Genomic DNA, 14,929 nt, shown 5'->3' with positions numbered 1-14,929 from the left:
TCCTGCTGTACCTTCTGGGGATACACCAAGATGTAGTGGTAGGGCCCGTAAGGCAAAGAAGTTCGATACGTAGTAAGTTGGCCCGGGTGCAGGGCACAGCTTAGTTCTCGGGGCTAGGGCACTTGTATGTGAATGTCACGATTAAAGTCACTGTTACACCAAACCTAGATGCCTCTGTGCTATGTCCGGTGCCTGAGGGGTCGTGAAGGGGACCGAGTGGCGCTGGGGTCGGACTTCGGTACAACGGTGAGGCCGGGTATGTGTGTCTCCCCCCCCCCCCCCCTCTCCCCGGTCGTCCTCGGAACACCAACGCCAGCTACCCCACATGGCCATGAGATGGAGTGTCCGTGACGCATACAGGGACCACCCAGGTGGAGGGTGTAGCTGTGGCCATGAGTCAGACATTGACTAACAATCTGGAGCTCACAGCTCATCGCAGAGCGGGTTGTCATCATTCAACATGGCACTGATCACACCCGCTTACACAAGCAATTGTGTGAGACCATCCCGTTGTGCCGCAGGTGTAAGGTGCTGTGAAAGTGGTGGTGTGGGAGCTAGGGTTGTCGGATGGTGCGTTTGGGCGGAACGGGGGTGCAAGTGCCTTGCTCAGCGATGTCCTCCCCCTAGTTGGTGAAACGTGCGGCGATCAACGCCTCGCGTGCTCGCTCGCCAAGCCGGTAGCATCGTGCAGCCTCCCGGCCATATCCAGCCCCCATGTTGTGTCTCCTCCTCATGTACAGATGCGTCCCCCTCATCGGGCTCCCCCTGTGCCTCCCCCTCCAGGACATCGCCCCTCTACTCGGCTATGTTGTGCAGGACGCAGCAGACAACAACTATGCGGCCGATCCTCTCTGAATGGTACTGGAGGGCCCCTCCAGAGCAGTCCAGGCACCTGAAGCGCATCTTCAAGAGGCCAAAGCACCTCTCGACAACACCCCGGTTGCTGCATGGACCTCATAGTAGCGGGTCTTCGCATTGGTCTGTGGCCTCCATTTAGGCGTCATCAGCCACGACCGCAACGGGTAACCCCTGTCGCCCAGCAACCAGCACCTCAGCCGGGGGGGGTGGGTGTCCCTTGAACATTGCGGGGATGAAGGATTGCGCCAGTATAAAGGCACCGTGCACACTGCCGGGGTACTGGGCGCATACGTGCATGATCTTCATGCGGTGGTCGCAGATCACCTGAATGTTCATGGAGTAGGCCCCCTTTCTGTTCATGAACACGTCCCTGTTCTCTGATGGTGGACGCATGGCGACGTGCACCCCATCAATCACCCCCTGGACCATTGGTATCCTGGCCATGAAGGCGAATTCCGCTGCCCGGGCATCCTGGTGTGTACGGTGTTCTGGAAACTGGATGGACCGGTCGGCGATGGCATACAGGGCTTTGGTGACTGTTCGGATGCACCGGTGCACCGATGCCTGGGAGATACCGGGCAGGTCTCCGCTGGGCGCCTGGAAAGACCCCGTCGCGTAGAAGTTGAGGGCAACCGTCACCTTGACGGCCACAGGGATAGCATGTCCTCCCTCCGTTCCACATGGTGCCAGGTGTGCCATGAGGTGGCATATATGTGCGATGGTCTCCCTACTCATCCGGAGTCTCCTCCTGCATGCCCTGTCCAGCAGGTCCTCGAAAAACATGCGGTGACGGTACACTCGAGTCCTCATGGAGCGCCTCCGGCGCCTTGGCACCACCACCTGCTCCTCCTCCTCCCCCTGCGCCCCATCTAGATAGGTATACTCGTCCTGTGCATCCCCAACGATGTGGTGGTCATCATCCCCCTCCGCCTCCTCCTGCACCTGTCGGGCGGGCGGGCCTGCAGCCTGAGCGGGTGGCACAGGGCCCTCTGCAGCCAGTCCCTCTGCTGCAGCCGCCGCTGCCGCAGCTGCTCTGAGCTGCCTGTGTCGACGCTGCCAAAGGGCCACCTGCAGGGCAGCGGCTCCCGCCACGGCGGCAAACATCGCTGGCTGGTGCCCAAACATTACGATCTGCAGGGGGGGGTGGAAAGAGGGGGGAGGAGCTACAACATGTTTAATGATGGCACATTGACACCTCAACAGCCAGGTGCCATGGGATACGTGTGTGCCCCAGTTGGCTGGTATCGCTGCAGGCACCCTGACCCCTGCCCACAATATCCGTCCACCGCCCAGTTTTGCCCGTTCTTCCTCATTGCGCCACCGTGGGCTGGCCATGCCCTCACGGGGGCTGGCATGTGTGTTGCCTTGACCCTTCCCAGAGATGATCTCCATCAGCTGGGTGCCGCAACAGGTGTGGGGGGGGGGCTGGGCGCACCCATGGTCAAGGGGCATGGCCACGCAGGATGGCGGCACCAGTGGCCGTTGCCCATCAGCATGACCTCAACTTGCAGGCATGGCTTCGCTACCATCCTGCCATGGCAGGCCGGCTGGCATGTCGCTCCCGCGGGAACCCCCCCGGAACATGGAGGTCCCCGACCCCCCCCCCCCCAAACTGACTGCATCTTCCACCCTCCTCACTCCTTCCCCCCTCCTCTTCCTCCTCACCCCCTCCTCCTTCCCCCCCTCCTTCCCTCCTCCTTCCCCCCTCCTCCTTTCTCCCCGTGGCGCCAACCTTGATGACGCCATTCTCACCGGCTGGGAGAATGACGGACCGGTGTCGCGCGAAAATCCGGCGCGAACGGCGATTCTCCCAAACGGCTCGACATGGGAGAATCCCGCCCAAGTTTTTCCCTGAATTCAGTAACTAATTATTCACAATTCTCTCCATTCCAATCCATTATTGCAATGATCATGGCGCTACGCTCAGCTTAAAATAGTTGAAAGGACAACATTTTCTCACACGAAAGATAATGAACAGAAATTAAATAATGGGTCTGCAGATTTGTTCACTGCTTTGTCACTTGAACCAAGCTTTGCAGTTAGTTAATTTTATCTGGGTTCTTTTAGACTCCTGCACCAGTCATAGAGCACAAATGCTCTACTTTCATTGTCTTTTATCGACTGTTTAAAATTCTTCTCTCTTTTTCTTGCAGAGACATTGGCCTCTTTAACTTTGAATAATAGGGCATAGAATTGATAAAATTCCATTAATATGAACTGCTGTTCTACAGCATTTGTCAAGCAATCGGTCTCTTTATTTTCAGCTTCATATATAAAATGGGACATCAATTATGATTCACAATGGGAATCATCTAGTTTATTTGATAAATAATTAACGGTATAAATGGCGAACTGGATAAATATTTAAAAAGAACACTGTGTACATAGTAGATGGAAGTTTAGTAATAGTTCATGAGAAATTCCTTGGGTTGAGCACTTTTTTTCGCAAAAAAGCCGCCCAGTGTGAATTAGCTGGGCAATTGGTCGAGTTCCAAGTGCTACAGAAGAAAGCAGTCTTCAAGCCCCATTGAAAAATTAAAACACCCTAAAGGAAGCGCATGAATAGTTTAATGGGCAAGACACACTTTACCACCTCATCTTAGAATGCCAACATAATCCTCAAAAAGTTTATCAAGCACCTATTATACAAAGCTGTTGCTTCTGGCTGCCTTTCCCTCTCTAACAATCCTCACCGTTGTTCTGTTGCACAGGCCTGGATCTTGTGCAGGTTCAGTATTACTGGAACGATTTGGGACCTCCAATGGATTCCCAGATGATACACTCAACTTCATTAAAACGCACCCTCTTCTGGATGAAGCAGTACCTTCAATTGACAATAGACCATGGTTTTTGAGGACGATGGTCAGGTTAGTGGTTATTTATAATCAATCCTAACTTAAAAGCACTGCAATCTCTTTTTGTGTGTTTGTTCTGGCATTATTCCCCAAATTAAAAAAAGAACTAGCTTCACTGCTTGAAAAGAGCTTATATTGTCTGCAGTTTATTTTTTAAATTTACATATTTTATTCCAGAGGCAGTGCAGAGGATTGCTGAAGAACTTGCCTCGGACAGTTGCAGTGGCTCCATAGAGCATGAACGTGCTGCCCTCTCTCAGGCTGGTTGCATTCATTCTCCAACCACTTCCCATGCTGTTGACTGTCAGCTTGCCAGTCTAAACTGCTGCTGTCCATGCCAAACTGGTGTAGTCCACAGATTGCCATCTGCAGTCTCCTCCACTGAAAGTCACAATCTTCCACCAGCGCTGGTGCAGCCACTGGGATAGCATTGCATAGGAGCACTAGGACAGGCAAAGGGAAAAGAGTAACTTTAGGGGGTGCACAAAGGGTGATTACTTGATATTTATATGCAAAATAACATGGCTTGATTTATAAATTTGGGTTTATATTTGTCAATATACTTTGTCGATTATTCTTTTTGTCTAATACATTACATACTGTGTATGTCCTTTGGCCGCAGAAAAATATATTGTTTTTAAAATTATTTCATTGTGACCAAGCGGATGTTATGATGGTCAGTGACAGAGCGAAGGTAAAATGTGGGACAATTGGTGAATGGGGAATTGGGGTTGTGTTACTGCTTTCACAGTTGTTTGAGTTTTTTATGGGCCCAGTCAGAAAGATCTCTGCTGTCTAGCTTGCATTTTCCCCTGTTTGCGTCTGTCCACTCGCCGTGCTACTGCCCCTGAGTTGCTCGACTTGTAGCCGATGGCAGGCACCATACCCTCATGATGACAAGGTTGTACAGCACACAGCTGGCCAGCACAAATCTTAATTCCCAATGTTGGGTATGGCAGAGCTCCATTAGCAGCAGAAGCAATGTTTCAGCATGCCAATGGTCTGCTCAGTCACATTCCCTGCGGTAGCATAGCTTTTGTTGCATGCATGTCGTGTATGTCTGCATGAGATTGGCATAGTGGAGTCATCAGCTCTATTGTCAGCCTTTGACAGCCAGCAATCACCATTTGTTTTTCCCTGCTGGCTCAAATGCAGCTGGCAGAGTGAACTGCTGTAAAATGCAGTCATCATGGTTTCTCCAGGATAGTTGGCGTGGATTTGCATGACTTGCTGCATATGGTCACACAACAGCCAGACATTGAGAAAGTGTTGCTCGAGAATTGCTCGCTGGACCCCCTGGGCGGATATGACCTCCTGCTGTGAATCCCTCTCTTCCTCCTTCTCCACTTTGTGTTCACTCTTCTAGCAGTTTGACCTGCTCTCTATCGCCTCTCTGTCCATTAAGTGCTGCTGGATTCCAAGGGAAGCGCATAGTGGTGCAGCCATGTCTGGGAACAACTGATTTCCACAGAAGTTTGCGGTTAGCAAAAATCCTTCGGTACCTGCTGTATCACTCCTTATAGATTTTTTCATCTTAAAGCAACTAGAGAAAGTTTAATAAGGAGACAGGAGGCGGGATTCTCTGAAATGGAGGCAGAGTGTTCGCGCCATCGTGAACGCCGTCGATGTTCATGACGGCGCGAAACGGCCCCTATCCCGACCGATTCAGGGCCCGATAATGGGCTAGGAGCGGCGCCGCGTCATTTACGTGCGCCAGGTGACGCGGCGCCACATACATGACGCGGCCGGCGCCGCATAACTGGCGTCACCCGCGCATGCATGGTTGCCGTCCTCTCCAAGTCCGCCCCGCAAGAAGATGTCAGACGGATCTTGCGGGGCTGCGGAAGAAAGGAGGTCCTCCTTCAGAGAGGACGGCCCGGCGATTGGTGGGCACCGATCGCGGGCCACACCCCATTTGAGCCCCCCCCCCCCGCCGGTGCAGGATTCCCCCCCCCCCCCCCCCCCCCCCCGCAGGCTGCCCCCCCAGCGTTCCCGCTCTGTTCCTGCCGGCAGCGACCAGGTTTGGACGGCGCCGGGGGGAACCCGCCGTTTTGTGCTGGCCGCTCGGCCCATCCGGGCCTGAGAATAGCAGGGGTGCCGAAGAATCGCCATTTTGGGTGTCTGGGGCGATTCTCCGGCCTGCGCCGCGCGGATCTTGACGGGGCCGTTCTTGCATCGCGGGAAAATTTGGTGACCCAGGCGATTCTCCCAACTGGCGCCGGATTGGAGAATCACGCCCAGGGAGTCCACACAAAGCAAAATAAAATCAAAGTTTTATTTATACAAATGATAGCTACACTACCCGGTAGATCCCTACCGGGTTTCTTTGTGGTCGGCGCCTTTCTGACCGCTCTTGCATACATTGAGTAATTGAGATACCCTGCCCCTGGTGGGGGAGATCATACTCCGCAAAGACCAGCATTCCCACCCAATCAGGTCCCATGCGGGATATTACAGAAAGCACCCAATGATATAGAATTATAGCAACATCTAGAAGAAACCAAGTAACAACTAACCTGTGAGTAATTGATGATCCCTTTCTAAAGCCTTGGGAGGGTCACCTTCCTGGTACTGAATTTGTGTTCGGCATTAGCTGACGCAGTGCTAGCGTCAAATCAACATTGCACGCTGATTGGCACATGGGGCGAAATTCTCCCCCAACGGCACGATGTCCGCCGACTGGCGCCAAAAACGGCGCCAATCAGACGGGCATCGCGCCGGCCCAAAGGTGCGGAATGCTCCGCATCTTTGGGGGCCGAGCCCCAACATTGAAGGGCTAGGCCGGCGCCGGAGGGATTTCCACCCCTGGCGGAAATGGCGTTTGGTGCCCCGCCAGCTGGCGCGGAAATGCGGCGCATGCGCGGGAGCGTCAGCGGCCGCCGACAGTTTCCCGCACATGCGCAGTGGGGAGAGTCTCTTCCGCCTCCGCCATGGTGGAGGCCGTGGCGGAGGCGGAAGGGAAAGAGTGCCCCCACGGCACAGGCCCGCCCGCGGATCGGTGGGCCCCGATCGCGATCGCCCCAGGCCACCGTGGGGGCACCCCCCGGGGTCAGATCGCCCCGCGACCCCCCCAGGACCCCGGAGCCCGCCCACGCCACCTGGTCCCGCCGGTAAATACCAGCTTTGATTTACGCCGGCGGTACAGGCAATTTCTGGGCGTGACTTCGGCCCATCCGGGCTGGAGAATTGAGCGGGGGGTCCCGCCAACCGGCGCGGCCCGATTCCCGCCCATGCCCAATCTCCGGTACTGGAGACTTCGGCGGGGGCGGGATTCACGGCGGCCAACGGCCATTCTCCGACCCGGCGGGGGGGGTCGGAGAATGACACCCATGACCTGCCTGCTATGCCACTTCTTGCTCTGCCTGCCCACTTATAGTGGCTGTTCACTGCACTCATGGCAACACCCTCACCAAGATGACATCTGGTGCAACATACCCCAATAGTTTGCCTGCACGCCTCAGACCCCATTTTGAACCTCAAACAGAAATCATGGTGCCCAAACGACGGGCTCCGCCAATCTAAATTTACCACCAATTAACCTGCCTTTCCCTTTGGAGTCTGGTTGATCTTCGATACACTTCTGACATTTTCATTTATTTCTAAGGAGGTTCTGTTCTGGCTGTGAGCAGAGATACTGGTTTCAGCTGACTTGTGTGTGATCTACTGTTCATCGGTAGCAATGTAGGTGCTGGAGAATTATTTGTTTGGTGCGTGACTTTCTGTAGAGTTTGGCTGAAGGCAGCACAGCTGTTAAGAGTTTAACAGTGAGTGCACGGTTATGCCCATATATAGAGAAAGATTATTATAGAATAATCATATTTCATAGGTTGAACAATGCAGCCCTTGATACAGATGTATTCAGATTTTTTTAAAGAGATGCTTTCTTTTTAAGTTCTGTCGATCTGACAGTGTAGGTGAACAAAAGAAAGCTTGTCTGTTTCTTAAGTCTGCATGTTACTGTTAAATGGGAACTAACTTGGTGAGAAGAATGAACGTGATAGCTTACATTTAAGCAAAAGTTCTGTTAATGCTTAACAAATCCATTTTATTTTGGTCTGATCATTAAGAGTTTCTGTTGTTACCCCCTTTTTCCATTGCATTCTGGGCTTAGTTTGTTTTTGCTTCATTGCTGTGTAATGAAAAAGACCAAATTTGAAAAGATGCTACAATATTCTTTTTTTAAAAAGTTCCCTCTTCACGTCCCATACAGTTAGATTCACAATACAGCCAAGTGTATTGGTAAACTAAATGAAACCAGCTCATTTGCTTTTTTTTCAACAGGTATCGATTAACCAAAATTACTGTGGATGCTGGTGCTGGTCCCTACCAGAATTACACTGTTGTGTTTCTTGGGTCAGAAAAAGGAATCATCTTGAAGTTTCTGGCCAAAGCAAACATGGGCTCCATCAATGACAGCATCTTCCTGGAGGAGATTGATGCCTACAATGCAGAGAAGTAGGTCCATCTATTTTTTATTTAAAAAATAAATAAATTTAGAGCACCTAATTTTTTTTTTCCCAATTAAAGGGCAATTTAGCGTGGCCAATCCACCTAACCTGCACATCTTTGGGTTGTGGGGGGCGAAACACACGCAGACACGGAGAGAATGTGCAAACTCCACACAGAAAGTGACCCAGGGCCGGGATGGAACCCGGGTCCTCAGCTCCGTAGGCAGCAGTGCTGACCACTGTGCCACCTAAGTAGGTCCATCTTAAGCTCACAGTTGCAATTGAAGCAGAATTTCTTTTAAAACCCAGACCTGACAAGAACAGGGTGGGCAAGTAAAATCAGGACAATGTCGTTTGCACTGCACACATGTTCCACACAATTATAATAGGCACATTTTCGGAGTGTGGGTGAGGCCTATTTTCGGCTTATATCATATTTTTGTTATTAGCACTCCAAAGCAATTTTAACAAACAGTTAAAATGTGGCTTCACAGCGCTAGGGTCCCACGTTTGATTCCCCGCTGGGTCACTGTCTGTGCGGAGTCTGCACGTTCTCCCCGTGTCTGCGTGGGTTTCCTCCGGGTGCTCTGGTTTCCTCCCACAGTCCAAAGACGTGCAGGTTAGGTGGATTGGCCATGATAAATTGCATTGAGTGATCAAAAAGGGTAGGAGGAGTTATTGGGTTACGGGGATAGGGTGGAAATGAGGGTTTAAGTGGGTCAGTGCAGACCCGATGGGCCGAATAGCCTCCTTCTGCTCTGTATGTTCTATGTAGTTATGCTTTGCCAGCAAAACCTCACTAAGCAGGAGCAGGCTGAGAAACTAACTTTTAAAAAAAAGTTTATTTTCCTTGCGGTCTGGAAGGGACTTGGGCTTTTCCCCCTGACTCTGATAGTAGCCGAACGCTCTTCCCATTTGCTCAGTTTCTGCCTGAATTCCAGGGACCATTCTCCATTGATCCCCAGCAGTGTCGAGGGGCGAAATCTAACGACCGCGCATGATCGGGACATGGCGCGGCCGGGACATCTCGTGGGAAACCTCTCGCAAAATGTACCTGGCTCTCCACGCCTTATGAGATCTCACAAGATTTTGCGCGATGTCATGAACTGGACCCCACCCACAATGGGATGTAAATTTGCATATTTAAGGGTGTAATTAAGCACACTTGAATATGCACTCGCTGGATCTAACCAGCACCCAGGATCAAATCCCCTCACCAAGGAGACCCCAGCTGGGCAAGGTTTATCACTGCTCTCCACATATGGAGACCAGATGGAATGGCACTTGGTGGGATCTCCCAGGCGATTAGAAGCCCCAGGTGGTCGGCCTCTGGGCAGGTTGGCATGCTGGCATTGATGCCACCTGGGCACCTGTGTGCCAGCCTTGCAGTGACACCTGTGTGCCAGCCTGCCACTGCCAGGGTGCCCAGGTGGAACTACCAGGCCAGCAGGGGCATTGCCAGGCTGGCAATGCCAAGGTAGCATTTTTCCCGGGCTGGGGATCGGGCCCAAGTGGTGCCCTGCCCTTATGGGGTGGGGTGCAGGGGGTTCGAGGACCTCCAAACAGGTGGATTGAGGGTTATGGGGGTCACTTTATGCGATCGACAGATCAGGGTTCCATTTTTAAACGGTGCCCCGATCTCATCCTGCACTGACGAACGGAGTTCCTCAGTGCACGAAATGAAGTAAGTGCAGGCAACCTGATAACGAGGTCCTGTGGCTGGCCTCCCCCTCCCCCGCAATGCACTTCAGCACCCCACCTCCCTACCCAAGCTTTTCTGGGACCCCCCCTTCCACAGTATGAGGGTGACTCGATCCCCCCACTAGAGACCCCCATTACCGGAGACTCCTGCTTGGAAGTCTCCCATTAGAGAGACCCTTGCCTGGAAGCCCCTCATAAGAGAGATCACAGCCTGGAAACTAGAGAGTAATCCATAATTTTGTAATAGGTGCGGGGCGTCTATGGTGTTGGTCTCTGTAATGGGGGGGCATATAGGGGGCCTCTGGTGGGAGGGAGGGGTCCGGTGCATGTGGAGTGAGCAGGATTTACATTGTGCGGGGGAGGGTGGTCCAGCAATGGACTTTGGGGTGAGCTCCCTTTCTACCGCATCACGTTTGTGTAAATCTTGCATCAATTTTCGCCCAAGTGATTCCTGCTCAGAGGACCAGGCAATCTCGCAGGCGTGGACAATGTGCTGTCCGGCCCGTTAACCCTGCCAGGCATGAACCTCGATCCTCTCGCCAACGGGGACTGGAACTTTGGAACAGGTGGCAATCCCATTTTTGCCCAGTGCTGGATTTTTCGTCCGATCGCAGATTGCCCTTCTGGCATCACAAAATGTAGAATCCTGCCACGTATGAGTAATTTCTGTAATGGCACAGCAGGTACTCGGTATGGTACTCACCCATCCAGATTAGTAAGATTCGAAATTCGGTCTCCGATATACGTTAAGCTAACTGATCCCAGATGGGACCATGGATCAATACTGTTAACCTCAGTAATCTCCGGACTTGGCAAAGGCACGCAGCCAAGAGTCCTACTTCTGTGGGAATGTCTACGTTGATGGAAATTGGGCACGGTAGGATCAGGTTTAGTTGGTAATTTCGCCCCTGAAGATTGAGTAGGAAGTGAAACCTAACCAGGCAAATGAATGAACAGTCCCTAAGGTCAGGGAACTGTATTGTTATGATTTGTTGTTCCCAAAAGTTTGAAATAATCATTCTTAGATTAGTAATGCTGGAGCTCCATCAAGTATATTTCTTGCCAGTGGGCTGATTGGCTGATGCAATGTTACTCGACACATGAGTGCATTGCGACAGTGAATGTGGCACCCGGGATATATAATCACATAAAAGTTGGCTCCTGGTTCTTTAGGAATAATCTAACAATATAACATAGAGTGCTGCTGACATCCAGGGAAATGTAACCAAACACCGCTGAGTGCTCACCAGCGAGGAGGTGAGAATTGTGGCAAACCATGGGCGTCATTCTCCGCCGGCGGGAGTCTCCGTTCTGCCGGCGCCCGGGGGTTTCCCGACGGCGTGGGGCTGCCCCACAATGGGAAACCCCATTGACCGGCCGGTGTTACGGAGACTCCCGCCGGCCGGTCGGCGCAGAAATGTGGCGGGGCGGGTAGGAGAATTTTGCCCATGTTTTGAATTCTAGAATACTTCTGCAGATAAATGTAATTGTGCATGCCGAGTGCTGCATGAATGGTTGTAAGTAACATTGCTTTAATAGTAGCAGAGATATTTTGTGAAAAGTTAGATTGATGAATGGCACATTAAATCACAATCTCTGTATGTAAGGTGTAATTCCGCTAATGTCAGTTTTTGCCCTTTTGTGTTAGGTGCAGTGTTGATGGTGAGGAAGACAGAAGAATTGTTGGTATGCAGCTTGATAAGCCCAGCAGCTCTCTCTTCGTGGCGTTCTCCACTTGTGTTGTGAGAGTGCCTCTTGCTCGATGTGAACGTCACAGCAAGTGCAAAAAGTGAGTTGAGGATGTTGCACTAGCATGTGTGTTTTTAAAGGTTTGCTTTCCAAAAGTATTTTGCAGCCAATTAGGTTTTGAACCAACGTGAAGGCCAGATGAATTACGTCATGGTGAAGTTATTTGGGAGAGGAAGGGCAGATTTTCTCTTTTGTGATTTGCATGAATGATGACCAGGATACGTATTTGAAGTTTCTTTTGTCTCTTCCCCAGGACATGTGTTGCCTCTCGAGACCCCTACTGTGGTTGGCTGAAGGAGGGATTGTGTGCAGAGTTGTCATCTACAACTAAGTAAGTGGTCCCTTTCAAAGAACGAAGAGGTGAATGAGCAAAACTCTTTGACCAGATAAGTTAAGCAAGTAACAGTGAGGCTGTGAAAACAAATGCTCAAGGCCTTTTTGGCAAGTGTTCATTGTTGCAGTGAATACTGTAAAACTGATCGTTGTATGTCCCAGAGTTCTCTTGGAGTATTGAATGTCACCTGCTAATAGCAGGAAATTAGTTTGTTGCTCTCTTTTGTTCTAATTGAATATTTAGGCCCAGATTTTCATGGCAAAAATCCCCAAAATGGCCAAATGTTCTATCCCAACCCAGCATTTCTCATCCTCGCTGGAGTGGGAAGGGAGTCGGACCAGGGTTTGCACATGTGCAATTCTCAGAGGCAGCTGCCCATTTAAATCATTAGCTGTTTCCACTGAAGTGCCATTTTGGATGGTCAGGGGTGTGACACCTAAATTGTGGAGATTAGAACATGTAAGAGCGGGTCTGAACTTTATGGATTTGTTTGGCTGGTGTAGCATCAAGGAGCTCAAGCAAAACTAAAATCAATGGGGATCGGTGGGGGGGGGGGGGGGGGGGGGGGACGACTGGTTGGAGTCATACCTAGCACGAAGGAAGACAGTGTGGTTGTTGGAGTTCAATTAGCTCAGTCCCAAGACACCACTGTCGGAACACCTCAGGGTAATGTTACAGGTCCAAATATATTCAGCTGGTTCATCAATGACCTTCCTTCCTTCATGTGGTCAGAAGTAGGGATGTTCACTGATGATTGCACAATGTTTGGAACCATTCACTATTCCTCGGGTACTGAAGCCGTCCATATCCAAATGCAGCAAGACCATAACAACATTCAGGCATGGGCTGATAAGTGGCAAGTAACATTCACACCACACAAATGCCAGGAAATGGCCACCGCCAACATGAGAGAATTATTATAAAAGAATGTATTCCTTAACCTCATATTAGAAGATTACAAGTACAACAAATAGACCTAGAAGTTTGACCATGCCCATTTTTGGAACACAAGTAGTGCAGGAACCATTCCTTAGTGCCTGAATGATAAGGCACGATACTGGGCTTTGAGACTTATTTACAATGAACCAATGAGTTGCCAAGTGTAGCAGACAGCTGGCATATACAAAGAGCCTAACTCCATGCTGATATACAGGCCAGTATGGTTGGTGGTACAATTCCTGTTCATAGTGAGCGTGGACTTCCTTGCCGCCATTTTGCAGGCTGAGAGGCTGATTAGCATCCTAAAAACAAATGATGTGGAGGCAAAGTTTTAAACCATATGCACCGAATTTCATTTCCAAGATTTTTCTGGTGTTTTTAGCATGTTAGTCAATTCTAACCTTTTCCCCCATGAAATCTTTAAATCAATGGCTTAGTTCGCACCATGACCGTAAGCCAGTTCTTTAAAACCTTATGGTACGTGACATTAGTGTCTGTTCCATTTATGTGTGGTGTTATGGCAAGTTTGGATATTGAATTTGTTGTGCATATTTTACCCTGCAGACAAGCCAGTACTCAATAAACTTGTGTCCTGGCACACTCTGCCAACCAGTGATGCCGCATGTTTTATTTAAAACTATGAATCAGAAATATGGTAGAAATCTATAATGCAGAATTGTTTCAATGCATCCCCATTCTGACTGCACTTTAGAGCTTGGACGTAGGACATCATTAAATCATAGAATTTACAGTGCAGAAGTAGGCCATTCACCCATCGAGTCTGCACCAGAAATTGGAAAGAGCACCCTACCTAAGCCCATGCTTCCAACCTATCCCAGTAACCCACCAAATCTTTGGACAGTAAGGAGCAATTTAGCATGGCCAATCCACCTACGCTGCATCTCTTTGGACTGTGGGAGGAACTGGAGCACCCGGAGGAAACCCACACAGCCACGAGAAGAAAGTGCAAACTCCGCACAGTCACCAGAGGCTGGAATTGAACCTGGGTCCTTAGAGTTGTGAGGCAGCAGTGCTAACCACTGTCTTACCGTGCCACCCATTAAGGTCCAATCACAAACAAGGATCTTACCTGGTGCACCCTGCCCTTTTGCCCACCATTCTATCTCTAGCCTAGAGGCAGAGAGAAGAATGTTGCTCTTTCCATGGCCTTAGTTGAGATCACCTAACCAGCAATTTCAGAGGTCAGATTTGCCTCATGCTCGAAATGCCAATTACAACCAAAGAATGAACTGAACTCCACATTTTTTTAAAAATCGCCAATTGTCACAAGTAGACTTCAATGAAGTTACTGTGAAAAGCCCCTAGTCGCCACATTCCGGCACCTGTTCGGGGAGGCTGGTACGGGAATTGAACCGTGCTGCTGGCATTATTCTGCATTGCAAGCCAGCTATTTAGCCCACGGTGCTAAACCAGCCCCTTTTCAAGAGTTTCATGTGCTAATATTTATTGCTTTGCTGTTTGTAACCATTAGATGTGTCTCCCTGTTTTATGTAGATCATTATTTGAGCAAGACGTTGAACGTGGCAATACAGATGGTTTGGGAGACTGCCAAAGTAAGCTTACCCGTGTTTTTCTTGGGTTAATGTGCATTTTTGATGTTCCTGCTGCAATATTATTTTAAAAGGATAGCATTTGTGTTACAGACCTTTCATACGTTAGAAATGTACATTAAGGGACATATCTTGTTGTGTCAATTGCAATCTTTGAAATCACTTCATTTACACAAGCCTAGTACTTGGCACTGTCGGGTGCCAGGTACAATTTTAACTGTTGTCTTTGCAATCCAATGGACAACACAGTAAAGTGTATTGTTAATCCTGACGAAGAGCACTCCCACAAGGGAATAACCCATTTTCTACAATTTCTCAAACATTTGTCTAAGAGTAAAAGTAAACTATACAATGACAGAAAATTACAGAAAAAAGATTAACCGTTGATATTTATATAGATATGCCTCAATTAGAGGAGATTGATTGAGAATATCATAAATATAAGTACTTTTGCCCTACTGTATTCAAAAAAGT

The 14,929-nt window shown here is 49.8% G+C and overlaps 1 protein-coding gene across 8 annotated transcripts in view; it reads left to right on the top strand.

The window, feature by feature from the left end:
- sema6a (sema domain, transmembrane domain (TM), and cytoplasmic domain, (semaphorin) 6A) overlaps window positions 1-14,929 on the top strand; it is a 159,802-nt gene that overhangs the window by 127,696 nt on the left and 17,177 nt on the right. For all 8 annotated transcript variants that reach the window (XM_072516499.1, XM_072516497.1, XM_072516505.1 and 5 more), the window contains exons 12-16: window positions 3,570-3,725; window positions 7,995-8,168; window positions 11,511-11,651; window positions 11,865-11,942; window positions 14,400-14,458. In XM_072516499.1, the coding sequence (XP_072372600.1) occupies window positions 3,570-3,725; window positions 7,995-8,168; window positions 11,511-11,651; window positions 11,865-11,942; window positions 14,400-14,458 (608 nt within the window). The remainder of the gene's footprint in view (window positions 1-3,569; window positions 3,726-7,994; window positions 8,169-11,510; window positions 11,652-11,864; window positions 11,943-14,399; window positions 14,459-14,929) is intronic.

The sequence above is a fragment of the Scyliorhinus torazame genome, chromosome 9 (assembly GCF_047496885.1).
Source record: "Scyliorhinus torazame isolate Kashiwa2021f chromosome 9, sScyTor2.1, whole genome shotgun sequence".
NCBI classification, from domain to species: domain Eukaryota; kingdom Metazoa; phylum Chordata; class Chondrichthyes; order Carcharhiniformes; family Scyliorhinidae; genus Scyliorhinus; species Scyliorhinus torazame.
This window is presented reverse-complemented; position numbering and strand designations above follow the sequence as displayed.